The following is a 27,879-nucleotide window of genomic DNA, read 5'->3' as shown; positions in this document are numbered from 1 at the left end:
CAAGCAGTTTACTAAATGACACTAAAAGTTATGAAAAACATCTTTTCATAAAGTAAATATGAGTTCTGAGAAGTATTACATAGTATGATGAAGTGTGCTAAAATCAAGAGTGCAGGCATTACTGCATCATAACTATAAACAGTGCGTTTTTGTCTTTCTTGTGTCCAATAGTTATGCAGTGACTCTACATACACATCTTAAACTTGTTCGAATATGATAACAGCATATTCAGTATCTCAGTTCTAAAACATAATTCTATCAGCAACATAAGATATCTTAATGAATAATAAAATGTGTGTCTTTGTCTGCAAAGTCTGTCATCTATGTTTTGTTGCCCTTTTGAGGTAAAAGGTTTAGATGATAGTTAACTTGGTTAACAATTTCTTACAGATTGAAGTTGCAGTCTTCAGCGAAATAGTGTAGACTACCTCTAAGCAGTAATCTCCAGTGTTATCGAGATTGTATCTTATTCCTGGACAGAAGATATAAGAATGACAGTAATGAAATGTTTTATATTTTGCAGGACTTGTTTGCTTTGGACTTGGAACCTTATCGGTACAGTGGAGTGAACATGACTGGTTTTCGTCTTCTAAACATTGACAGTCCACAAGTTGCATCAATTATTGAGAAGTGGTCAATGGATCATATGCCACCAAAGCCAGATACTGGTTTACTTTATGACATAATGACAGTAAGTGAACTATATTAAACTGAAATTGATACAAGCTGGCAAATAATCATTTAATGCTGCAAATTAATAACTGAACTAATACTGACATTAGAGTTCAGCTCAAAACCAACAAAATGGCATTTCTGCAGCAAAGAGAAAACATGTGCTGACAGTGCACTGACTGAGACAGTTGCTGTACAGTAATATTACCTGGGGAGAACATTGATCATTGTGTGTATTTTAGCTTTGAACTGTGCTTTAAGGTTATGTGTTATGGAATGGGAAATGGCTTGACTAAATAAAAGATGATGACGCATATTAATATCTTTCAACTGTACTTGTTTTCTAGGTTAGGTGTCTGTAAAACAGTTTCTTACCACTATTCTTTAACATTAACAGTGGTCAGCAATGTGGACTATTTATCCAAATTTTGAGAGCTTACAAGAGGTTGTGAAGCAGTAGGGCAATATGGCAATATACAGCTCAAACGTGCTTTGCATGGGATCATAGTGTTGGAGCCTAAGGACTAATAGTACTGTATGTCAGAGTAAATGTTCTTTCTTTTTAAACTATTTTTCTAACTTATTTTCATAAGAATCATGGCGTATATTTAATTTTAAGAGAGTTACACTTTTACTAGAAGTATCTTGTTGATATATTTTGGTCTGAATAGAAAAAAATAGAAAGTACATTAAAAGACAGAGTACAGGAGCATTTGAGAGTCGTTCATGAGAATAACAGTGTTGCAGTGCCCTTATCACAATCATGGGGAATACTGCACATTTTAGATTGGCAGTAATTGTATCATTTTTAGGACAACTTGTAGTTGGATCACAGGACCATAGGAAATGCAAAGCAATTGAGTCTTATGACCATTTATGCCTTTTCATTACCCACCATTATACCATACCTCCTTTTTCTTGTAGTGCGAGTCCAGTCATTCCAATGGTGAATTTGTGAATCCTCATCAAATCATCCAGTTCTTGTATGAATAAAGATATTGTAACAAACTGCTTAATCAGATGCATGAATCTATTCCAGTGGTGGGGAAATTGCTATGTATTGAACCTACCTCTGTTTTGTGTTTTATCTGGTGGGGAATATTTTGATCCTTGGTTCTGGTATTTTTTGGGCTTTTAGATTTGTGAAGATACAAGAGATCTATGACCAATAGGGCCCTAATGACTTGAAAGGCAATACATAGATCTCCCCACAGGAGTCTGTAATATACTGAATAAAGGGGCAGTGCTTTCAGACTTTTCTGATAGTTTAGACTTTTTAAGCTTGTGATCTTCTTAGTTAAGATCCTCAGTGATCTTTCTAGTTGTTTAAAATGTTCAGTGAGATGCATCTCTAAATTAGTTCAGTAACAGGTGGAATCAATGCTGAATATAAAGGGACAATGACCCCTTTAGATCTGGATGGTATTCTTTTGCACTAAACAGAAGGACCTTCTGACTAATATCATTATGTGAATTTCAAGGGATAGGGAATTATGAACCCAAGTTCCAAGGTCTCTGGCAGCATTCTCTTTCTGGAGTGGGGGTGTTGCCCATGTGGTAAGCTGGGAGGAGGAGTAGCCTATCAAATGTAACAGTATTGCATTTACATCATTTATTTTGAGCCGATTTTTAGTAAACCAGATATTTATGAATGTAAGTTTGTATTGAAGAATTTGGGTGTCAGATGAAGAAATGAGAATGAGTCCCAGTTCAGAGTCATATGAAAACTTGTTTCATGATCCGGCAATCAGAAAATGAAATGCCAAAAAGTAGTAACACTAAACCTGTGGGACATCATGGGACATGTCCATACCATCTAATGAAGCACCTATTACCAGCACTGTATTGGTTCTGACTTTTATCCATTTAGAAAAATTCTCCATTGAAATTAAGTTGGAAAAATGTTAAAAGGGACTTGCTGCAGTGGTTTTTCACTTTCCCAGCAGCTAACAATCAGCTTCCATCATCTCTTTCCTCATTCAGTGGGTCTAGCAGACCTGCCTTATCGTTCCCTGAGCTCAACCTGACCCAAGAATGGAGCCATTGAGGAGATCAAGGATACTGGTGTAACACTGTACTGCTCCTGTGAGTGTGCTCTAACTCCCTCCAGTGCCATGACAGCCATGTCAGCTCCTCATTCATTGCCTGTGGGATGTGCATGCACAACCCCTCAACCATGTTATATAGCACCTGCTACATGGAGCATGCTAGGCTTTTAATGTTGCTATTGCAGTGAACCTAGGTATCCTGTCTCCCCCCAGGATGCCCAAGCTGGTACCAGCTTCTGACTCCCATCCTCCCTTGTCAAGTCCCTCCAGCAACAGTGATGCTAGATGAACACAGGTTATCTGGAACACAGTATGGGCTTTATCATGTTGCACCATGGGAGTGGATTTGATGTAGTATGATGTTATGCATGCTATGATCCCATGGAAAGTAGTATTATAATGAAAGGAATGTTTTTGCTAGTGTAAGATAAAGTTTTATTTAAATGTAGTCTGTTAGTAAAAAATGCAGTATTCTTTTTGCGTAAGTCTAGAAATTCAGCCATACTAAAGCACATTTTACATGCAGGTTCAATAAGAAAAGAATGTTTCTGTAACCTTCAGTCAAGAATACTGATAAGAATAAAAAGTGCTAACAGAATGTGCAGTACCTTAAGTACAAACAGGCTTGGGAACCAAGGTTAAAGAGGCATGTAGAAATATTCAGGGTTTCAGTATTATTAGGAAATATGTCAGACACAGTGAGTCAGTTCTTTTGGACTGATATGGAGAAAGTCATTGCAGTGCAGTCCCCAGAAGTTTGGTCCAGACACTCAAGACTAAGTGCAGAAGTCAGGTCAAATATCTAGCATACCAGCATATTAATTATAATCTTCAGGAGAAAAAGAAAAACTCTGAGTATAGTGAGTGCGGAAGCTACGGACATTATAATTAAATTTCAGCTTGTTTATTGGCACTGTTCTGGAGACAGTAACATTTGATTCTGATATTGTTGACTTCCAAAATTTGGCACATAAAGGAGAGACTAGCACCGATTCAACACAGTTTTGGGTAGTTAAAAGTTAAAGACATTCATTCAGTCTCATTCCAGTTTCTTCTAGTTGTTTCCAGTTCATTCCAGTATTCTACGTTCCTATCAATTATTACAGCTATTTTTTAAGAGGCATGTATAAGGCAGAATTTTTAGTGAATTAGACTGTGGTAAGATATGAAGCACTAAGGAAAACAAAGAAGGCATCAGCATTTGCATGTTGATTTCTTTATGGTATGCTGATTTTGCTACACGTTTGGTGCAATTAATTTTTAGCCTGTATTTTATTTTTCCACAAACATGTTTGACTTAATCTAGGATAATTTATGTGGTATGGCAAATTGACTTGAATTATAATATTTAACCTTTTTTGAACAAATCAGCATTCATTTTACAGGCCAAATGTTTTGCTAGTTTCATCGATTTGATTGTACTACTCTGAATAACATGGTTCATTTAAATACAAATGCCACAACCTAGTTTGTTTATTTTATTTATTTATTTTACATTTGTTGACTGGGATAGTCCGACTGGATGCATGTCCATTTTCAGCGAAGGCCCGGGGAGAAAAGCTCCAAGGATAAGCCGACACAGCATTACATAATACCAGCATTACATATCACAAACAGACTATTTACAGTGATTACATAAGTAAGCAAGTTAAACAAGTTCCACAGGTTAGAGTTAATCCTGAGCGTAAGTCAGGATTAAATTAAATTACACAGTAAACTGGTTAACAGATTTTTACACATTCTAGAGACAGCTGCCAAATGTTGTTTGAATCTAGTTTTAAATTGACAATATCAGCTGGAAGAGAGTTCCAGGGTCTACTTACAGAGTTTGCAAAGAGAGAATCACCCGGCTGTGTTATTAATTTTGCTAGTCTGAATTAGTAGTTTGTTAGAGGATGGACGCGGCCTAGGATTGTTATAGAAGGTGATAATATTTTTAAGTGCAGGAGTATTGTCCAGATTATAGAGGATTTTATAGGCCATAATCATTTGGTTATACTGGATTAGGCTGGGTAGTTCAAGCCACCCAAGCTGATTTAGATTGATGCAATGATGTGTCCTAAAAGGCAGCCCAGTGGCAAACCTGGCAATGTGGTTGTAGCAAATTGAGAGTTTGTTAAGGACAGTCTTGTTTAAATTCGAGAGTAGAGGGGATGCATACAGAAGAGTTGAAAGAAGGTGAGAGCAAGCTATGGCAATTTTAGCTGGAGGGGTTAGGAAGGCTTTTATTCTGTAAAGTGACCCTAGTTTTTTAATGATGGTTTTGATAGTTTGGTTAACATGTAGGTCGAATTTTAGATTATTATCTATGATGACACCTAATAGTTTTGTAGAGGGGTCAGGGGAGATTATTGTGCCATCATTTGAATTTATGAAAAAGTTGAAAGCGGTAGACCTACATGTTGGTGAAAATAACAGCATTTTAGTTTTTTTGGGATTTTGGATCAGACGACATTCAGAAAGCCAGTTTTCTATTGTATTAAAGGTGGTCTGGGTAGCTGACGATAACTCTACTGGAGATGTGTCCGACATACCTCTCAACCTGGAAACATCAAAAATCTGGACAAGGCCCATGAAAAATAGGTACAAATCTGTACACTGATTAACATTAATTTGCATACATAATTATGAAACCCCACCCACTCCGGTGGAATTGTGTGATGACAACTTTCAAACGCAAAATGAAGAACAGACAACCAAAATATGGCACCAGAGTCCCCCTGCAGCCATTCCAATGTCCCATTACTCAGCTATTTCGCCCCATTTACCAAAAACACTAATGTATGCATACTGCTTTACTTCTACAATGATTATTTGGATTTTATTTTTACAGCAGCACAATAATGCAGAAACACTAATAGACATCATGATCTGTCTGGTAAAAGCAATACTGTCTCACAATGAAAATAGGCTTGACATTAAAACATCTCTGCCCTTGAAACTCACATTAATTAAAACAGCATTGAAACCCACACCACATTCAAAGAAAATGCATCTGGCCAGTGGTGGATAAAGATTACCTTTGGGCTGTTTTCAAATCATTGGCCCCTTGCACACAAAACAAGAAACATACATGCGTTCTTTGATACACCTTCCTGACGTTATTAAATTATATTCCTTGTATAATACAGCATACTTGTTAGACTTAAGTTAGAAGAACTCATTTTAAATTTATTGTTTGGACATTTTTCCAGTAGGCAATGAAACAAAATGCATGAACCAGTAATGACAAAACTGCCCAACTCAGAACATTTCCATCATTTAAGTCTACTTCCACAGTCACACACACACACACACACACACACACACACACACACACACACACACACACACACACACACACACACACACACACACACATATAATAACAGCTTTTCTCGGATGAAAGCAAGAATTTAAGCCAAGATAATTATTAGTCATATGCTTTACTTATCTTTAATAATACAAAAATACCAACATTTAGAACCCATAGCTTAACAGTTTTGTATGCTGATTGCTAACCAACACATTAAACTTACCCAGAGTAATTTATTTCAGTAACAACCCATGGTATAACTGTAAATATAGAACAAGTTTGTATTATTTTTCCAAAATTCCAGTGCGGGTGCCTACTAAGAATACAAAATACCAATACAGGTAGAAAGTATGAATGAGATCTGCTAATATATGTTCTCAGTAAGCTTACAAAGTATGACTGCAGCTGTATTGCAAGTATGCAAAAAAAAAAGAAGGCATGCAAAATCCCAGCAGAGGTGAACAGTAAGAAGCCAGAATCAAAGCACAATAGTTAACATTTACAGCCAAATGTTACTTATGTTCTTAACACATGAAGTCTTACAGCAGGAAATTCCTTCCTTCTCTGACATCCACTTTATCCAGTTCAGGTAATCAGGCAATTGTAACCTATCACAACATTCAAAGATACAAGCATACCTTTCAACTGTCCAGATTTTTTTGCAGAATGTGCAGATGTTTGCCTCACATTTTTGGCCTGTTCCTCATAAAATTTATATTTTTTTCTGACAAATCATTGAGTACTGACGTCACTAAATAGTGTTTTGCATTTTATTTTCAACCTTCATATCCTTCAGGAAATTGCATGCTGATGTAAAACGTATTATTCTAGCAACTTTTTCAAGCTTATATGGGCAAAATTTAAAATCTGTCTGAACCTGGATGCAGAGAAACTAATCATGAGCAGCCAGCCAGTCTGCCCCAGGACACACACACACACACAAACACATTTCCTAACTGAAGCACCCCTCTCGCATAAAACTCTACATACACACACACACACACACACACACACACACACACACACACACACACACACTTCCTACCTGAAGCACTCCGCTGAGTCCGCACGCATAAAACTCTGCATCTGAACAGCAGCCCAGGCCTCAGACAGTCCTTGCTTTCCACTCGCATAAAGCTCTGCATCATTCTGCACAGACAGTCCTTCCTTTCTGCTCCACTCGCATAAAGCTCTACACACACACACACCTCCTAACTGAAGTACCCCGCTCGCATAAAACCCTGCACAGACACACACACACACACAAACACACTTCCTAACTGAAGTACCCCGCTCGCATAAAACTCTGCACACACACACACACACACACACACACACACACACACACACACACACACACACACACACACACACACACACACACACTTACCTATGTGCTGCTTTCCACCACACAAAGTTCAGTGCTGCTGCTGCCAATCCATCTGTTCATTCCGGCCCCGGCCCGAGTTGACATTCAGTAACTTCTGCTGCTGTCCGTTCACTCCGTCAGTGCCACAGCATAAAAATCCATTCATTTCTGCTGCTCCCTGACATAATACTCGCCATTCTGTTCTAGGTGCCATAAGTACTATATCCCGCTCACATTTGCAAATCGGTCATTCCTGCCTACTTGCATTTGAGCTCTGCATGCATAACGCTCCAAGAAGCTAAATTCTGATAGGCTGGTAACCCTGACGGAGCTGATGTCATTGCGCATGTGATGACGTCAGCCCCGTCAGCGCGAAAATTAAATAACATTAAAAATGAAAAGAAAAATGGAATGAAGGGTGCCAAATCGTGGCACCCCTTCATTTGAACCCCAAAACTCGGTAAAAACCAAGTAATTCGGTGCAGTTGGGAGGTATGGTGTCCGAGCAAATCAGAGGAGAGTCATCAGCATATTGGATACAGCTGACTTTTGGGATGACAGTATAAAGGTCATTAATGAAGATGGAGAACAGCAAGGGCCCTAGTATAGAGCCTTGTGGTACTCCAAGGGTGTTAGGTAGAAGATTAGAGAGTTTGTTCTGCCAGAGGATAGCCTGCTGTCGAACATTCAGGTAGGATTGAAACCATTGAAGGGCTCTAGTATCTAGACAGAATGTTTGCAGGGTGTGGATTAAAAGTTGGTGATCAACCATATCGAATGCCTTGGAAAGATCCAAGAAGAGGGCTGAGGCTATATAATTATTATTGCGATTTTGGTTTATGGTGTTGGTAAAGGCTAGGAGGGCTGAAGTAGTGCTGTGATGAGGACGGAAGCCATGCTGAGTGTCTGCCATAAGGTGATTCTGGATTAGGTGGTGCATGAGTTGTCTATGAATAAATTTTTCCATAATCTTTGCAAGTGGAGAGGGTATAGCTATTGGCCTATAATTGGAGAATTCAGTAGAGCTGCCTCCTTTGTGAAGTGGGATTACATAGAATATTTTCCAGATGGTGGGAATTTTAGCTTCTACTATGGTTCGATTGATTAGTATTGAGATGGGGTAAGAAATAGCATCAGCTGATTCTTGTAGGTACTTGACAGAGAGTTGATCAGCAAAAAGTGTAGTGGGTTTTAATTTTTTGATCAAGGTACGGATAAGTGAAGTAGCGACTGGTTGGAAGCTGAACGCGAGTAGGTTTCTAGGAGTGGTACTTTCAGGACCAGGGGAGCTAGGAGGTAGTTAGTTAGCTAGGGCTTGAATTGTCTCAGTAAAGAATCAGTTAAAGCTGTCAGAAACATCTTCACGGGTTTTATCACTAGTAGCAGCAGGGATTGGGGTTGAAGTTTGTCCAGGATGTAGTAGATTATTTAAACCTGCCCAAAACTTCTGAGGGTTATTTTGATTTACTGTCTGTAAATTACAGTAGTATTGTTTTTTGTCTTGTAAAATGGATTTTTTAGTTTCATTCCTGGATTGCCTGTATTTAATGTGATCTTGGGGGTCTTTAGAAGAACACCATAAAGCCCATGCTTTGTTTCTAAGGGTAATTTTGAGTTTAGACTCTTTAGAAAGCCATGGCACAGTTTTTGCCTTTGTTCTCTTTGAATGAATATGTGCGTGCAAATCAAAGATCTCAAGGAATTTGTTGTTAATGTATGCTACTGCTTCCTCTAAGGGGAGGTGTTTTAGAATAGACCAATTACATGAGTTTAGTTCTTGTTGAAATTTGGCAGGGTCAAAGTTTTTATTGTTTCTAACCTTTCTGAGTAAGGGTTGTTGGGAATTAATGGCTTTGTGCTTAATTACATATGTGAGAAGGTGATCGCTTAGGCCATCAGGGAGGGTACTAGAGGTGTACAGTTGGGGTGACTATTTATGAGTACCCAGTCAAGTATGCTTTCTTTCTGGTTGGGTTTACCTATCTTGGTAGGGGTAGATATGATTTGTGCAAATGCATGCAGGTTAATATGGGTGGTTGGGGATTCTGAGGAACAGGTGCCCCAGTCTATGTTAAATTCTCCAAGTAGTAGGGTTTCTCGGGGGTAGTGACATGATAGCCAGTGCAGCATATCTTCAAGTGTAGATATACTGTTACCTGGGGGCGAATGTACATACAGATGATATTATTGCATTTATTTTTATTAAGTTGCAATTTGGTGGCAAGATTCTCTAAGTTATTAATCTGAGGTGGTTGTATTACATCTATGGTGACATTCAACTCAGATTTATAGAGTACAGCTACCCCACCCCCCTTCCTGGAAGCACGGTCCAGCCTGTGTATGTTGTACCCAGGTGGTAACACTTCATTGTCTGTAGTGTTAGGTTTTAACCAGGTTTCAGATAAACAGAGAATCTCAGGGGAGTGGACATCCAGAAGTGCATGCAATTCATGTACCTTGTTATTAATGCTTCTAATGTTGAGATGACAGGCTAGGAGAGAGTTAGTTGGCCTATTAATTGTAGGTTTGCAGCTTAGATTGCAAGTAGAGGGGGTATGTGTATCTGAAGTGGGTGGGCCAGGGTTGGGGTGAATATCACCACCAAGTATTAGGTTAAGTCTATACTTGGTGATGAACTTCAGGAATTTGTTTATTAGTTTGTGGTAGTGTTTGGATCTAGAGCTATGGATAGGACCTGGTACTGTAAGTATGTTGAAGTTAGGAGGATTTACAGCTGGGGTGATAGTATGGCCTTTCAGGACCTGAAATCCCGTGAGAAACTGGTTTTCATACAAGGTAAGGAGGTATGGTGCGAACAAGAGGGGTAGTAAAGAGGAGTATATGATTATTTGTGATTCAGCTAATGAGTTAAGCAACTGTTTTACCTGATGATGCAACACCAGAAGATAGTAGTGAGGTAAAGGTACTGGAAGGGGCATGGTAGAATGTCAGATGAAAGCTAATAGGTGTTATTAAAATGTAGGTAGAAGAACGGGGGTGGGAGGAATTATCCCAGATGAAAGCAGATAGGATCTAGAAAGTGGGGGAGTAGCTATAGTACTTTAAATTTAGAGGTACCGGGGGCAGGAGGGAATTGGAGGCAGGGAGGGGAGCGAAGACAGCCCGAGCGTAGCGAGGGTGAACGTAGCAGGGCTATTGCAGTTTACAAGGTTTCCCAAGGTGTCCTAAAGCTATAAGGTAAGTATTATAGCTCTTAATGTAAGAGTCAGTTTAAGTTACAGGGGAAGGAGGCAAACACTCAAGTAGAAAAAAGAGCCCTATGCCTGACCAAAATGGTGACCTGCTTAATTACACAGCACTGTAAGTGAAAGCTTAACAAATGCTTTTTGTGTGCAACCTACTCTGCTGAGAGAAACTGATTTTGTTATGGTGACTAATTGCAGGTAAATGTAGAGTTCAATTTGCTTAAATGCTAAGAGAAACTGATTTTGTTATGGTGACCAATTGCAGTCCTGTAGTCTCCGTTTTGTAGGTAAATGTAGAGTTCAATCTGCTTAAATGCTGGGAGAAATTGATTTTGTTATGGTGACCAATTGCAGTCCTGTAGACTCCGCTTTGTAGGTAAATGTAGAGTTCAAACTAAGTCACACCAGGTCAGCCAAGGGGGGAAGAGAGAGGGAAATCCTAAGCACCTAGATTTGAAAATTTGTTGCAAAAAGCTGTCACATTACAAAATTTCATTGTAGTATTTGCAAACATACATAAGAAATTAAACATGGATAATAGTTGATCAGCTGTCCACAACCAGTTATTTTTTTCCAATTATAAAATTACCTCTCTAAGTGGAGTTTCAACAAGAACATGGGGTATATTATTATTACTATAAGCAAGAAATGCTAATGGACAAATGGAGGCTACTGGTTGTCTTGAAAGATCCAAATTTGATGGAGGAGATAGTATTATAAAACCGGTAAAGAATTAGTAGCCGTGTGCAAAAATTAACTGGCATCAGCAGTAAGATGCTAGGTTTATATGGGGATACCCGCTCCTCTATAGCAGGATATTGCACATGACCGGAATAAAGCATTTGATTAAAAAGAAAACAAAAATAACATATTATTACTATCAATAATCATTACTAGTATTAGTATTATGTGCATTACTATTATTACTATTGTTGCTAATACCATTGTGAGTACTATTCTGTATTGCTTGTAAAGTGCCCTTGTTTTTGTATTGGTCCCGTTCATTGAGGCTTCCTTCAGGTATTGGTGAGTAGTACATTTGGTACTCTTCTGACATATAATGTGTCAGCCATGTAACAAAAGCACTCGAGCAGAGTGCGGGAAGCCATCCAAGGTAAAGGACTCATTTGTGTTAGCACACAACTGTGCCCTCCATCGCCATCTTTACTAGAGTATGCTTTGAGCAGAAAAGGAATGCAGGCAAAGTGATACCATCTGAAGAAATGAGCTTCTAAGCTACAAATGCATATTGGACACTACCCTACTCTGGAAAAATAAAGAGCAAAGAGATCAAAAAAGGGTAGTAACAGTCACAGGATATGGAATGAGGCTTATTGTTTCCAAATCCACCCCTTTCCTTCACTCCCAAAAAAGCATCCCAAAAAGTGTACTCTTGTCAAAGAGCAATACATTTGGAAGAAATAAATAAATAAACAAACTATGTTTCCAAAGGCCTTACAATGGAAATATTTTTTGTCAAGAGCTGGAATTATCCACAATAGAAAGAGAACAAACAAGTTTAAAGCCTTCCCTCCTTATTTTGACAAGAGTTATGTACTACAGAAACTTGCATAGATGTTCATTAAGTCTTCTTTGTTCAGTTACATTTGAACAATCATAATGTGGCATTCAGTCATCTGAACAGCTACAGACAACAACAGAGCCTGACTTCACTTAGGTATATCAAAGCTAATCAGTCACACCCTAACAAATGAATGAAAACTGTAACATTGCATCTTGCTTATTCCAGGGACCTTGGCCATCCGCAGAGGCAGATCTGTTTTCAGTGGGCAAAAATGAATTTTGCCTGGAAGGGCATCCAGCCAAGTCTATTTGCAACTGAACTGGGCTTTTGCCTGAAGAAGAGCCAGCAGTGATGTCCAAGGAATTAATTCAGCTTTCTGGATTCCCCCAGAGAGTGACACAGAATTTAGAACTGTTTTTCCAGCACTCACAGAGGACCAAAGACCCTTGAAATTATTCTGCTAACAAAGGATTTTTGGATGAAAAAGGATTTTTGTTGTTGTTGTTGTTGCTTTTTTTTTTGGACTTATTTGACCCGCCTGGCTTGATTTTTTTAATGTATTAATGTTGTACAGTACTTTTAATTCCTATTTGTTAATTCAGTAATTTATTTGTAATATTGTTAAAAATTCTATTTTTATAGAAATTCAACCTTGTGCGTGTTAGGTATTTTATTTCTTGGCTGGGTTTGAACATAGAACAATAGGTTTGAAAAGGGTATAAAATAAGTGTTGAGCCAACTTATTTTCACCAACAGAAAAATGCATAGCTAATAATGTAAAATATTAGATTCTTCCATATTTGTTTTGACAGACATATGTGCTCCACTGAATAATGGGGGAAGAAGACTAAGAATTTACTTATTTATAAGATCATTATCCAGTGTCATGTTGATGTAGAAGTATACTGTGATTGTAAGGTGATAGATATACTATCTGGATAAGAATGTTCCTAAAGAGCTATACATTTCCTTCAGGAAGCAATAACATAGGTATAGTACATACTACAAGTTTAATATGGTGTTTCATAATTGATGGTTAGTAATGGAAGATTCTGAGCAACAAGCTGATAGAAGAAGAAACAGTGCCTTGTTGGACCATTGGTACAGTGATGTATGCCTTGCAGGTAACCTGCAGACAGATGATATGGTCATCAGTGGGTTTACTAGATGAAAGGAGTATGAATAAGAAGAAAGGATAATTATAAACTAGAAAAGTGACACTGAATTCCCATGAAGGAACAAGTAAAATGTGCTTTTCTTTTGAGAAATAAATGCTATCTTGCAACTCCATTTCAGGGCTTGTGTACATTGAGAGCTGGGATAAGCTCTGCCCTCCATCTCTCAGATGGGTTAAATGAGTTACTGGAGAATGAAATGTCCATGTCCATGGCTTTGATAATTTATTTAATACTTACACTCTTACATGCTTAGGCCTTTAGCAAAAGTGCTTTTAGTGTGTTTACTGTGTGCCTGAAGTTGCTGTTGATGTTTCTGTACCATTTGCCTTTGAATGTGTGTAAATGAAGTTTGGCAACAAACTAAGTTTTTCCCGGGACATCTTCATGGGGGGGTTAGGTTAATTTTAGGGGGAGTTAAGTGGGTTGGGGAGATGAAAGGGTTAAGTGGAGGCAGGGATGGTAGGGAGGAAATGAGATAATGATGGGGAGGAGCTTAAGAGGTTTAGTCTAGTGTAGTTGGGTTAAGCAATCACATTTTGGCGTGAACTTGCTAAGGTAGGTACCACGTCCTAGACAACCTGTGGGTATTTCGGTGCAGGTAGGCCTTGGGAGCAAGTGGGGACATGGTGAGGTTTGGTGAGTGACATTATATATGTATATTATTTGAGGGTCGTTTCAGTTGTTTGCGGGTTCTGTGGCTGGTAAATGCTTTTTCTAACTACCAGAGGTTTGGGGGGGGGCTGCTGGTGTTGGTGTGTTGTTGTGTTGTAGTGTTGTAGCTTGGTGGTTCACAGCTGAAGATTTGTTTGGTTTACCATTAGATGGTGCAGGTTTCCCCAGCATGCTACTTTATAATCAGGGTCCGTTCTTTATAAACCCTTGTCTTCTGTCAAAACAGTGTAGAGCTTTAAAGACTAAGTTAGATATTGAAGGATTCTCAGGCAAGGCATATGCTCTGTGACACCTAGGCCTGAATCCACTAATCAACCTTCTCTGATTGGCTGACAGTAGCAAATGGACCTTGTCCAACTTTTACTTATTTCTTTCGTTGGTGGAGGGTGCAGAAAAGTTAAATTGCTGGTCTGTTTGCAGAGAGGAATCCACCGTTGAACAGCTCCAGAGTGCTGGTTGATTTATCTTGAAGTTTCTCACTAGTGGAGTAGCCTCTTTCGCAAGCACGGAAGTATGTTTTAAAGGTAAAGGGTTTTTTTTTTTTTTTCTTCTCCCTTAGAGAACTTAAAGGTAGTTGGTCTGGGGGTCATTGGTGGCTGTGTCAGGCTGTTCCCGGGCAGCTATGGGAATCTCTGTTGCTTCAGGACATTTCATTTGGTCTGTGGCTAAAATGGGATTGTGGCGGTGACTGAGAGGGTTTCATGAGAATGTTGAGGAGGGGGCAGTCTGTTGCTGTGGTTGTGGTGGTTTGTAATGGTGCAAATCCCCCTCCCTCCCCCTCAGTTTTAGTGACTGTTCTACACTCCGGTATGCTGGCAATCAACACAGTACAGACACATTCCCAAGTAAAACCCAAGACTATGTATAGAAGACTTTCCGTAGATGGCTAATATTGCTTCTTCATATTTACATTCCGGACTGTGAAACTGTTACATATAGGCAAATGGAATAGATCATCATAGTGATTTCATAAAGAAAAAGGTATTTGTATTGGTACAAGGGCTTTCAGTAGCATATCGGGAGAGCTATTAACTGCTAGTCATTCACTGAATGTGCATGCTGTTATAATAGATGTACTCCGGAAAATAATTTAATGACTAAGCAACATAAAGAGAAATGCTTAGACACATATGAAAGCTTAACGAAAGTTACACAAGACTACCATTTTGGGGGCTTACAGCTCTCCTGGATCCCTTGCTTGCACATGTGTGGTTGTGGCTCGAGTGGTTGGTGAGTCTTAATTCAGACATGCCAGCTTCAGATTTTCATTAGGCAATTTGTTGGTATTAAAGATCTTTTTATCTCATTGGTCTTTCCTGACTTTCCATGCATGTGGATCATCTTGGTGCTTCACTGTTGATTCACAATGACTCTGAAAGGTATTCCTGTACATTAGAGCATTACTCAGTGGCAGGGACAAAACTATATAATGATATTATTCAGCTTTAGTTTAGAAGTGGCTGCAAGCTGATATTCAAAAAATTTGTTGTTAAACATCACCAGTTTCTTTTCCTTCCTCATACCCTTCGATGGAATTGAAAACTGTTTATTATCGAACCTATTATATTATCTTGAATCATTTCATGCATTCAGTTTTTCCTTGCAGTTACATTTGGTTGAATGTGTTTAAAGGAAATATACAAAAGGGATGCCCATTTTCTGCTATGATATTTTTCAAGCATACTATTTTAATTATTCAATATTAATAATATTTTTATTAAATTTTTACTAATGTATTATTCTCTATTCTAATGAATACAGGTTAATATACTTCAATGGCTGGGGGTTGGTATACAGGTTAAGGTGTTCTTAAAGTACGTGTGCCTTGAAGTTCCACATTGAATGGGTCTGCATATATTCAGTGTTAGCAATATTTAACTGATAGCATTGTTAAATGGAACAGAATCATATTATTTCATTAAAGTTAAATGATCACATTTTAGACATCCTATTAGCTCCTTAGTGAAGTTGTTCGCAAGCCATTAGTAAGTGTTCCACATGTTGCCCATTTATGACAGGCAGGGTTTCTCATTTTGGGAATGGTATGTTGAGAGCGCTATTTGTTCATCCAAAATGCTAGTACATTACTCAAGCTATAAAGGTGGGCTCAAACCTGTGGAACTATCTAATTTGAGTTTCAAGTTGTTAGCATCTGAGGAAGGTTGACTAATTCACGTTTGACACGTTTGCAGTTTCAGATCTTATATTTTTGCGAAGTGCTAGAGACTTCAGAAGTTGTGTTAATAAAGTGCAAGCAGGTGATTTTACTTTTACTGGCCTTTTTGTTGTATTTGCACATTTTTGGGACTTTCTTGGTTCACGGTTTTGCGGGGTTTTCATGGTGCTTTGGTGGTTTGGTGGTTTGCCTGGGTAGTTTGCAGTTTCTGCCTGGCTGCTTATTGTACCTGCTGAGGGTGGGTTTTGAGGGCTCATAGGCATGGTTGCTCTCAGGATGTGCTCAGTTGAGCCTGGTGGCAGCGGCCACTGTAATGCATGGAAGCTGACTGGAGCTGGGCTGTGGGTTGGGGATTTTTTGATTAGAGCAATAAGGGTACGAATTCCTACAGACAATCAGGCATACCTCTCAATGCGTTATGAAGCCAGAACTCACTTAGATGACAGATTGTGTTAGTATGTATTGTTGGCTAGCTGGCTCATTTTATCTTGGGGATAACCGCTGTACAGTCGCGATGGTGGAAGGAGTAAAGACTCTAGCTAATGATGATGGAAGTTGCTTAGTGACAAAGCGTGCAGTCAGCAGTTGTGGAACAAACACCGCTATGCTAGCGGGGGGGGGGTACTTCTTGGGTTTGCTGTCAGTCGGAAGCAGGGTAGGGGTTTGAATAGTGGACTGGGTGGTGTTAATGGGTAACTCTTGGTTATTCAAATTTAGGGGTGTTTGTGGAGTGTCCCGATTTTAATTATGTAGTGTTGTGTGGGTATGCAGGTTCAACACAGTCAATATTTAACCATTACGGTAGGGTATAGATGATTATCAGGCAAATGACACTAAGGGGACTTGGTAATCCTAGCCGTGCTGCAGATACCTATTTGCTTCCTTGTCTTTACTTCTCTTACACTTAAGAGGGACAGGGGTAATTCCTGGATTATTTTCCTTCTATCAGCAGGATATGAAAAGGGGGGGGGCTCTTACTAAGGGCTCAATTTTGTGGTTTTGGACGCTGTTTTGTTGGTGGTGGAGGTAGGTTTGGTGAGAGTTTTAGTGGATTTTGTGTATTCTGGAGGTGTATGCGACAACAGCACAGCATTCTTAGTAATTCAGGTGGCTCAGAACTATACTCAGTGAGGTCAGAGGAGAGAGGCATTCTCGATGATAGAGATAACTAAGGGAGGCCAAAATGAGGTCAATGTGTCCTGCAAGCACAGTAAGGTAAAGTTGTCTGGCCAACGACTCCTGCTGTATTGGTAATCATTCCTTGGTTCATTAATACAGAAATATTAGTTTTATTCTGCAGAGACTGTGCATATTGGTTTAGCATATGGTACCAGGTTTAGGAGCAAACCATTACAGGCTGAAGTTTGCAATAATGACAGGCAATTGAGGTTCAGACTTCCTGGTATTTGTGTTTAGGTAAGAATATTGTCAGAGTCACATCTTATTCTGATTGGAGTGTCGGTGGTACATTTCTTCCCGGGTTGGCAGGATAGGTTGTCCTTGAAGATCACAGTTGTCCTTGAAGATGTCTTGGAATGTGTTATTTGGAATGTGTGTTATGCATTTCCGATGTTTTACATGTCCTTTTCTTTCTTGCAGGAGTACCAGGGGTGGCGATACACAGTGAATTCGAAGATGATGGAAGCAGTGGTGAGCAAAGATGCTACACATGGGGAGCTCAAGGTGGCAACAGTTATTGACAGAAATTGCTGGAGAGCAGAAAGCATCATGTGGTGGCTAGAAAGGGGAGCTGAAAGGTAACGTTTTTGATAGTTCGGGTGTTTTGCCACCTGAATGGGGCTCAAAGTGGGTCTGAGTAATCAACTTATTAAGACATATTAGAGCTCTGTGTTCAATAAGTGGGAGCTGATTATTGCACTGGTATAGGGGCAAGTAAGGAAGAGGTAGGTAGGGAGGGCCAAGGGGGGAAATGGGTGGGGATGGTTATGGGGAGTGTGGAGATCCCACGGGATGAGTAGTCATGACATTCATAGGAGCGCAGGGCTTATTAGGCTACACCTCTATGGCTCTTGCAAGCCAGCGAAGTTCAACCCTTGCTTACTTATGAACCTTGGGGTGGTTGTATTTACTCATTCAGTGGTTGAACTGTATTTAGGGGAGGACCAATGAGGTGTCTGATAGGCTGCTGGAGTTTGTTCCTTACGAGTGGTGCCTTTGGGGTGACAAATTTGTCCCTTGAGTAGGTAGTGTTAATGTTACATAACAGGTTAAGGTTTTACAGAATACCACAGGGATCATTTCACTTGGTGTTTGGGTCAATTTTGTGAATAGAGTTTTAAGAAGCATGGTAGGTAGGAAGTTGGTGGGGTAGTTTTAAAACTGGGTATGTTGCTACAGGGGAGTTAGAAGGTTTAAAGGAAGCTTGGTTGCAGGATAAGGCTGCGGTAGGACAGGTCTTAATTGCCTACTTGTGGTATAGGTAATATAAGGAAAGAGCTCTCCATGGGAAAGGTCAGGGCCAAACAGTGGTTAAGAATGGTTTGGCAATGAGTGAATTGGGGGTGTTTATGGCTGGGTATGTAGAGTATTTCGTTGCTGAGCATAGGCGGGTTTTTGGGAGCTAGGTCAAGGGGTGCTGGTTTTCTGCCAGCTAAGGTAGGACATTAAAGTTGGAGTTAGACTGTTCCCTATGGTAATGGAGTTGTTGCACATATAGAACTAGGTAGTGGGAGGGCTAAGGTGATATGCTATGGCTAACAGGGTCTTGGGTGTGAGACTTGCTACTAGTCTGACTGGGTGCCATCTCAAGGGGTTATAGTTTGTGGTTTTGTTGTGGTTATAGGCTGTCAATACATTCAGGTTGAACCATGATTTCAGCTTTGAAGGCAGCAGGCTAATAGGGTTATTTATCAGTGGGGGTAGGTGGAGAAGAAGGATAGGCTTGCCCTCTTTTCTTCCCCCTCTGATGTTTGCATGTTCATTTCAAAGATCTGGGGAAAGGAAATGAGAAGTTGGAGGAAGCTTGCTGAATAGATAAGCAAGCTGAGGTAAGGATGGTGCTTATTTGGTGGAAGGTAATTCAATGGATGGTGTATGAAGTGAGTTGGGACGCTGCTTCATAAGTAAAGTAAGTGAGTAGAGGTATGAACCCTGCTTGTTGGGCAGGATGAGTAGGTACGCTGCCCTGATTAACATTACAATGAATGGTGTATGAAGTGAGAGGGGACGCTGCTTCATAAGTAAAGTAAGTGAGTAGAGGTATGGACGCTGCTTACTAGGGCTGGGTGAGTAGGTGCGCTGCTCTGATTAACATTACAAGGATGTTATGCTGTATTTAGAATCAATTATATCATGAATAGTTGTAATTAATAAAATTGGTGATCAAAGCTATGTTATGGAAATTTAATAAAGGTCATCAAATGTCATTTGGTGTGATGTGTATTACTGAAGGGGACTGAGACAAGGTGTTTTACATTTTAGGAGCACCAGTGTACCCTTACACAGTGCTTCACATGGAGTTTCTTCTTTGTATGCTGTTGTCTTCAGCTTCGTTGTATATATTGCAGATGTGAAACATTGCCATTATGCTCCACTTCTCTATTCCTTTTTGGCCGGGATAGTCCTACTAGGCTAGTGGCCACTACTAGGGGAAATTTGGCAATGCATCAAGGACCTTTCCTTACTCTCTGCAGCTGTTAGATGGTGCTGTAGGGCTCCTACAGCAGCGAGGGAGATGCTTAAGACAAGCAGCAACACGGAGAAGGAGAGAAAAGCGATTGAAAGTTTGGAGAAAAAAATTGTTTGATATGGAGCATCAGAATATAGATAAAGATTCCTTTGAGGTGGATGAAACAAGTGAGCAGCATTTAACTGTCTTGATGAGAATGAAGCAAGCAGGTCTATTAGAGTAGTGCAGATAACAGTATGGGCATCAGGAGAGCTTGTGGATGATGTCCTGTAAAAAATAAACAAGATGATCCACGTGGCAGTTGTGCTGTTTCATAGGGTGAGATGGCAGATAACTTTTTCAGAAATGCCGATGATGATAATATAGAGAAGGAACCAAGTGATGCGGCAGCAGAGAATACAGCAGTTAAATGTAGGAGTGAAGTAAAGTAAAAGACAAAAGCAGCAACAAACTGAAAAGGGGTCTAGTTCTGTGGTAACAGAGAACACAATAGTTAATATTTATGTAGCAATGACAGCAGGCAAAAAATGAGAGCAGCAAACCATAAGTAAATCCGTTTTTGAAAAGAAAAGAATGCCAGCTGTGACAGTAAGAACAGAAAATGAGACTGGAATCAATAGATATTATGCATGGGAAATGTGGTAACTATTCTGGGATTTAATGCCCAAGAAATTTAGTCTTTTATATATGAGGGACAGAGAGTTTTTGTGACTTAACATTCAAAACTGAGGGACTGATGATGAAAGTTCTGGAACTGTGTAAAAACAGAAGGATATTTATCCATGAACAATTATTTGTTTTCTGGTAGTAACTTAAGTGTTAAAAAAATGTTACTTTGCAGTTTAGAACTGATGCAGTGGAATCAGATGTTAAAATATATATGTAGGGTTTATGTAAAACTGATGATAACATTGTGAAAGTTACAGATGAGAGAAACTTGTGTACTGGGGTGGAGGCTGAAAGCTGTTATGAAATGTGAAAAAAAGCATGGTAAAATACTTGGAAGTGTTATTCTTGTGGCTGATTATAGAGGGAGTTTAAGATGTGTTGGCTAGCCTAAATCATGCTTCTATTATGAGGATTCTTCTCATTTAATTAACAAGGATAGGAAAGCTGAAAGCAGGTTGTGTAAAAAAAGAGACACTTTTAGATGGCTTGTCAGGACCAAACAGTAAATAATGAAAAGGAAGGGGAAATAGAAGAAAACATACATGAGGAAGGACACCAAAAGGGTGAGGAAGATGGTGAACTAGGTGAAGAGGAAATTGCAGAAGAGGAAAAAATATGGAGAGGAAAAAGGAGGAGAGAAATTGTGTGCAGGAAGAGAGGTCAGGAGAAGGAAATAACAAATATTTATTTTTAAGTTCTAGGCAGTGAAAAATCTGATTTTGAGGGATCTAGGATTATTTGTACATAAACCCAGGAAAATATTCAATAGGGGAACTGTAAAAATATCTCCCCTAAACTTAAAAAAGGAAAAGCAATAATTTTAGAGTACTTTCACTAAATGTGAACATTATATTATATTAATAGCGTAAGAAGGATAGAGCTATTGGAATGGCATGCTAAATGTAATGTGGCTGTTGTTATGTTAGAGCAAGTGAAGAAGGGCTGCAAACAGAAAGATTGTAGTGTAAAAATATAGTATGGAATGAAGGAGGTGAAAGTTGCTCTGTACTGTCTGTCATATGTAAAAATAACAGTCAAAATAGTAGATGTAACATTGCTAAGGATGGGAAAGTTAACTGTTGTGGATGTGAGGTGGAGAAAACATGTTTGTAGAATCTATAGCATTGTAGACATGTATAACTAGCTAGGAAAGAGAGAATCTGTTTCATCAAATGTTAAACTATGTTGTGGTTAACATGAACGTTATAATTGCAGTGAACATTATCTGTGACTTGAGGCAAACACATAAAAAGAAAGGGAAAGATAAAACATACAGGAAGTGATAAATGTGGTAAATTAGCTATGTGGAAAAAAAGTCAATGGACTTTTAGAAGGGGACATTTGGATGTAAAATGTATTATTTTGTGTTATCAGAAGGCTTGGGAGTAGCAGTTATGATGTACTTTTCAGCCCACTTAGCAGTATGATGAAAGTGATGGAAGAAAGGGAGTATATTAAAATAAGAAGAGGAGGAAAAAAAACAAATTGGAAATCAAACGGTGAAATTGGAGTTTGAAGTATTTCAGTTATGGGAAAGAAAGTTATACAACCATGAAGGACTTCTAGAGAAAGTGAGGTATGGGAAAATTTAAAGAGATCAAGAAAAAATAAAGGCATTACTGTTTAGAAGGATATATTATTTACAAGGGAGAATGGAAGTGGTATCTGCATATTGTTGTTGTTGTTGTATCTTTCGGCTTTTCCCGGTTAAGGGTCGCCACAGTGGAACTCCGGTCCACTAATGATTGGCAGTAGATTTTTATGTACCGAGTTGCCAGCCCTGACACACAACCTTCAACGAAGGTACGCCCATTCACGCATGTCTCCACACAGAAGACGCTTTAGCTGAGAATCGAATAGGACAACGTCTTACTGTGAGGTGACAATGCTAACGCAGCACCACCACCACAGTCGAAGTGATATCTGCATACTTTCATTTCTCATTCCATGAATATTCCCCTTTACTATTTTACCCCAGAAGTGGTATCTGCATACTGGGGTAAAATAGTAAAGGGGAATATGCATGGAATGAGAAATGAAACGTAAAAGGAGAGGTAAAAAGAACACAAGAACAAAGTATAAGTATTGTGGTACAGTATGTGGAAAATATGTATAAGAAAATAAAGATGGAAAATAAGAAAGAATGGAAGGGCTAGATGTTTCCAGAATGAGTTAAGGAAGAATTTGAAAGAGAAATTACTGTTAGTGAATTGAAGTACTTAAGAAAGTAAGGGTTGATTCAGTATCAGGTCTAGATCCAGATGGCATAGGGTATGGAATGTACAGGAAATTAATGCACCAACAAAGAGAGTATTTTCCAAATGTATTAATGAATGGTTGAAGAAAGATTTTGTTTATGGAGGCTCTTTAGCAGGAAATTAAAATTTGTATTTATTTATTTTATTTTACAGTTGTATATCGGGAAGGTCCGACTGGGCTAATAGCCTGTTTTCAGTGGAGGCCCGGGGAGATAAGCTCCAAAAACAAAAAGGGAAAAAAGAAAAAATGTAATAGATTCTGACAGTACAAACCTTAGATAAGCATAATAAGTTGCATGCACAGTAACAAATAGAATAGAGAAGGAAAACTATAAAGACCAAAATATTAGATATGATTAAACATAGGTTTGAAAATAGCATCATAAGTTATTTGTTAAGTTATAAAACTTGTATGGAAGAAAGAGGAGAAGAATTAAATAAATAATTGGAGATCCATCACACTATATAATATAAACTATAACATTTTAATGGAAATAATATAGAGGGGGATGGAAGGGAGGGTGCGGGATATTATGGAAGAAAGTATATATAGTATAAAGGAAAGGAATGTCAAGAATTGTTAATGGTTGTGAGAGAAATTGTGGCTGATGTTATAAGTAAATGGAAGGATGTGAAACATATGATAGGTGATATTAACACAGCATTTGATGCTGTAGGACATGATGCTCTTTGGTATGTTACGGACAAAGATGGAATAGTGTGTATGAAAGCATATCAGAATAATAGAGCAAGAATGTTAATGAGTGGGTCGCTGAGTAAAGAAATATGTATGAAGTGTGGCATAAAACAAGCATGTCCCATGAGTGGAATATTGTTGCATTGGTAATGAATGTTATACTGAGTGAAGTAGCTTGTGAAATGTCAGATGCTAGATATGTCATGCAAAAGGAAGTGGTGATACCGGTAGTTCTGACATTCCACTGTATTCAGCATTCATCAGACCTATCATTGAGTACAATGTCCCTTTGGTATATACCTTACCAGAAACATCCAACAATTGGAAAGTCCACAGCATAGAGGTTCTTATTCTGTCTCCTACACGCTATTGAGCGGAAATCTATCCCTGGCATACTAGGCACTGACAGACCCCAACCTGATGGACCTCCTGCATGTGTGTGTGTGTGTGTGTGTGTGTGTGTGTGTGTGTGTGTGTGTGTGTGCGTGCGTGCGTGCGTGTGTGTGTGTGTATGTGTGTGTGTGTGTGTGTGTGTGTGTGTAAATCAATGGGACATTTCACCAGAAGTGATTAAAGCTCTTAAAATAAGTTAAAAGGGGTGTACGGAGATAGAAGAGTGTAAGTATTTCCCATGGAATCTGCTTACTGGCTAGACTTAAAATAACCCTTCATAACAGTTAGCCTAGTATACAACTATGAATCTATAAACAAGTAACAAGTAAAGGGGAATATGCCATATATAAAAGAAATTGTTTATTTTGTGGGTAAGAATAGGCAGCAGAGAATGCTTTTTTTGAAATGTAAAAGAGTGGTGAAACTCTGGAAAAGTTTGTGTGAAGAAAATGTTTTTTGGGAATATTAATAACATAAATAATATACAGTAGATATGAATATGATTACGTATGGGTATTATAAGAATAAAAAGAAAAAAATCTGTGAGAAGGGTAGATAAGAATGGATTTTACATAATATGGGTTATTTGGAATAAAAGACAATGGAATTTTGTTTACTGGAAAATGGATTTTGGTGAATGCATTGCAAAAAATGAGATTACAGTTGTGGGAGGACTGAGCGTCAGTTATGGAAGAATAATGATAAGGATGTTGTAAGAAAAACAATAAATAGTAAGAAAAAGAAATGTATATATATGTGCCTGTAAATATGTAAATTTAGTAAATATGTAAATATTTTTACAGGGATTGTGTTAAATAAAGGACCAGTACTCATTTCAGTAGGTATCATTGATTCTTTTATAGCCACCTGAGCTATCACCAACTTAAATAGATGAGAACTCAAGAGCATGGCACCGCCCTTTATGGTGCACTGCAATATCAGCAATCTATCTACCTGGTGTGGGAACAGAACTCACAGCTTTCTGCACAAAAGGCAATTGTGCTACCTGATGCCAACCTAATTGTTGAGTTTAAGTTTGCATTATACCTATCTATCCATCTATGATCTATTTTTTTTTCTTTGTAATTTTTTTTTCTTTGTAACTGGGTATCTGTCCTTTTTCAGTTATAATCCGGGTTATATATACAGGATTTTGATCAAATCTATAATTATAACTAACTTGTAATGTATTCAAGGCATAGATGCCAAGAAACTCCTTGGTAACAAAACTGAAGAGGTGAATTTTTGCACCCATGTCAAGAACACATAATAAGAGTTATGGCCAGAGAGGCACAATCAAAATTCTTTGTAGTGCATGGAGCTGCATCTGTTTCATGCACTAGCAGTTACAGAAAAAAAGAAAGAAGTGTAGGGATGTGAAGTAGCCTACTGGCTTCCAAATCCTTTGAAAGCTGGAATGACATTTTAGTGCTGTCAAACACAACAGGTTAAAACAAAGTGCCCCTCAAAAGGACAAACTGTTTTAAAAACTATTAGACACTTTGTTCTGCCACAGCATTTTTTTTCTTATCAAAGTATGGCAGAGTAAAGTACTTAACACTTATTAAAGATATCTGCTATCAATCCGTAGAATGAGACCTGATTTTAACAGTGCTTAGGGTACTTAAAAGCTTGTTAAGCACCTTTCTGATATTTGGAAAGGTGCTTAATACTTGTGTCATTTTAAATTCTTGGAGTATCATTGAAGTCTGTTGGATGTTTGGTTTTCAACTTCAGTTGTCAGTGTAACTCGCTTGTTTCTAAAATGCAATCCATATAATTTTTTAGGACTGACATTCCATATTATTCATACAGATGACAACATTTGTATGTTTGTTCTAATTACACAGCAGTGTTCATAAATGGTGTTTTTCCTTATGCAAGAAGCTGTGCACTTTGAACATTTTGCTCTGCATGCAACCAATATTGCATGTAAAATGCTCACTGGTTCCATTCAGTACAAGATACTGAACTGCATAAGGGCCCTCATTAATGTGTTTACAACACTTATGCACCCCACGCAGGTAATAAATTAGTGATTTTGTTTGGGATGAATATCTGGATACTTTTTTGAATCGTTTCCTTTAAAAATGTAATTCACGTTATATGCCTTTTTGTTAAAAACTGGAGAATCCTTAAAAAAAAAAAAAAAATAAAAAAGAATCACATTACTGTCTCACTTTGAAATTATTCAAAACAAAAATGCCACAATATTATCAAAAACAAAAGATTGTTTTAATGAATGACATGCTGATACATAAGATTAAAAACAATTTATCACTTTTGCCCCTTAAAATTCTCGACTTCTTCAAAACAGCTTAGTCAAAACTGCACCCCTAATATTCAAAGTCCAAGTGTAGCCTATTTTCCAGTATGCTGATATATTATTTGTTAGCCCACATTCTAGTAGTTGACTTAGTTTATTTCCAACAGCTTGATTTATTAAATTCCATATACTTATGTCTTTTCTGTGGTATGACATCAAAAATAATATACATTTCTCTGGATAGTCTCTAACACTAACATAATTTCAGTATGCACCTTTCTGATTATAAAAGTTCTTGTACATATAAGTCGTTAATATCACATGATATGATATCAGTGAATCAGCCATAAAGGACATTCTTGACTAGTGAGTGTCGATGTCTTCACTTTCCCTTCTTTGGGTTTCTGTGTCACAGGTGTTTGATATTCACTTTAATGGAATTCTGATTTTGACAGTTCTCTTTCTATTGATTACTCCCATGAGATCATGATTGCTGCATAGATTTTTTAGTCCATTCTTGCAACAAATTATTCAACAGTGATCAATATATTCATACATGGCATGATAAACCATAACCTTTTTCTGAAAGAATATTTTAACTGTTAACGAAAACAGCTAGCCAGCATTTATTACCTGTAATACTTCACATCTGTCTTCTTGTTATAGTAAAATGTATCTATTTATTTTTGATTACTTGGATGGACTGACTGGGTACTCAGGCCCATTTTCAGTAGGGAGAAAAGCTCCATTTAAACCCCAGCTGTCTACCTCCAATTTGGTATCTAATTTTCTAACACAAGGAACTGTTAAATTTGAGTGAGACATCTAATTTAGTCTTTCCTTATATAGCTGACTGCAGGGGAGGAAAGGATAGTTTAATTATATGCGACATATAAGGCATAGCAGGGTACTAAAACATATTTGTGAGCTCATAGTAATTCTTTTTCAGTTTTTCAACAATTTGTTGTTACTCATGCAGATGAAGAAAATAGATTTAATTGGTATGACATCCCTTTCTTTTGAATCTATGCAGATTAAGTAACTAAACTGTCTGCTAGTTGGCTTAGAGGATTAAGGAGCTGTTAACGAGCTGTTTCTTATCGTCCAGCGGTGCAAAGTTTGATTGCTTTCATCTCCATTGTCTAAATGTGTGACTGAGCAAGTCACTTAACCAGACACTTCTCTGAGACTGAGTCTGAAAAAGGTTCATGAAGATCGGGGCTCTACCCCAGCAAAATACAAATAAAATAAAATTAAACAAATCTTCAGTACTTTAAGTAAAATGACCTGTTGTACAAAAGAGAATGGCCAGTTAATATCCACATGAATAAACCAGATAATGATAATAGAGTACATCAGCTCTACTCCATGTGTGTGTAGGCTAGCTTTGTTTGTATCGTCATGTAAATAGTATGTTTTTTTCTCAGGTGGAAAGAAAAACAGAGTAGTGGAATGATACCCTGAAATTAACAATCCTATGTACCTCACAAGACATTTGCAGCAACTGGAAAGGCCACAGAAACATCTCACTAAAAGAATCACAGACCTAAAGCAGATGCCCTATGCTGACCAACTAAAAAACTCCAGCTATACTCTGTTGCATATCATCTACTCAGAGGCGATCTCTGCTTAACATACAAGGTCATGTCAAAACCAGAGTAGCTGGACATGCTACACTTAAAGAAATCCCAATCCATCAGAGCCACATGCCCCAGGGACCTAAACCTTGTCATCGCAATAAACAAAACATGCTGGAGGGATAGGTTCCTAACCCAGAGACTCCACATACTCTGGAATAGACTGCCT

General features: G+C 38.3%; 1 protein-coding gene across 3 annotated transcripts in view; it reads left to right on the top strand.

Annotated features, from left to right (window-relative positions):
• The window catches only part of GRIK1 (glutamate ionotropic receptor kainate type subunit 1), a 1,940,968-nt gene that overhangs the window by 533,830 nt on the left and 1,379,259 nt on the right, over positions 1 to 27,879 (top strand). For all 3 annotated transcript variants that reach the window (XM_044072744.1, XM_044072745.1, XM_044072743.1), the window contains exon 5: positions 524 to 691. In XM_044072744.1, the coding sequence (XP_043928679.1) occupies positions 524 to 691 (168 nt within the window). The remainder of the gene's footprint in view (positions 1 to 523; positions 692 to 27,879) is intronic.

This window comes from Protopterus annectens, chromosome 5.part0, assembly GCF_019279795.1.
Source record: "Protopterus annectens isolate FY-2018-M chromosome 5.part0, PAN1.0, whole genome shotgun sequence".
In the NCBI taxonomy this organism is placed as follows: Eukaryota; Metazoa; Chordata; order Ceratodontiformes; family Protopteridae; genus Protopterus; species Protopterus annectens.
The sequence above is the reverse complement of the archived record's forward strand: the minus strand, read 5'-3'. Positions and strand labels throughout refer to the sequence as shown.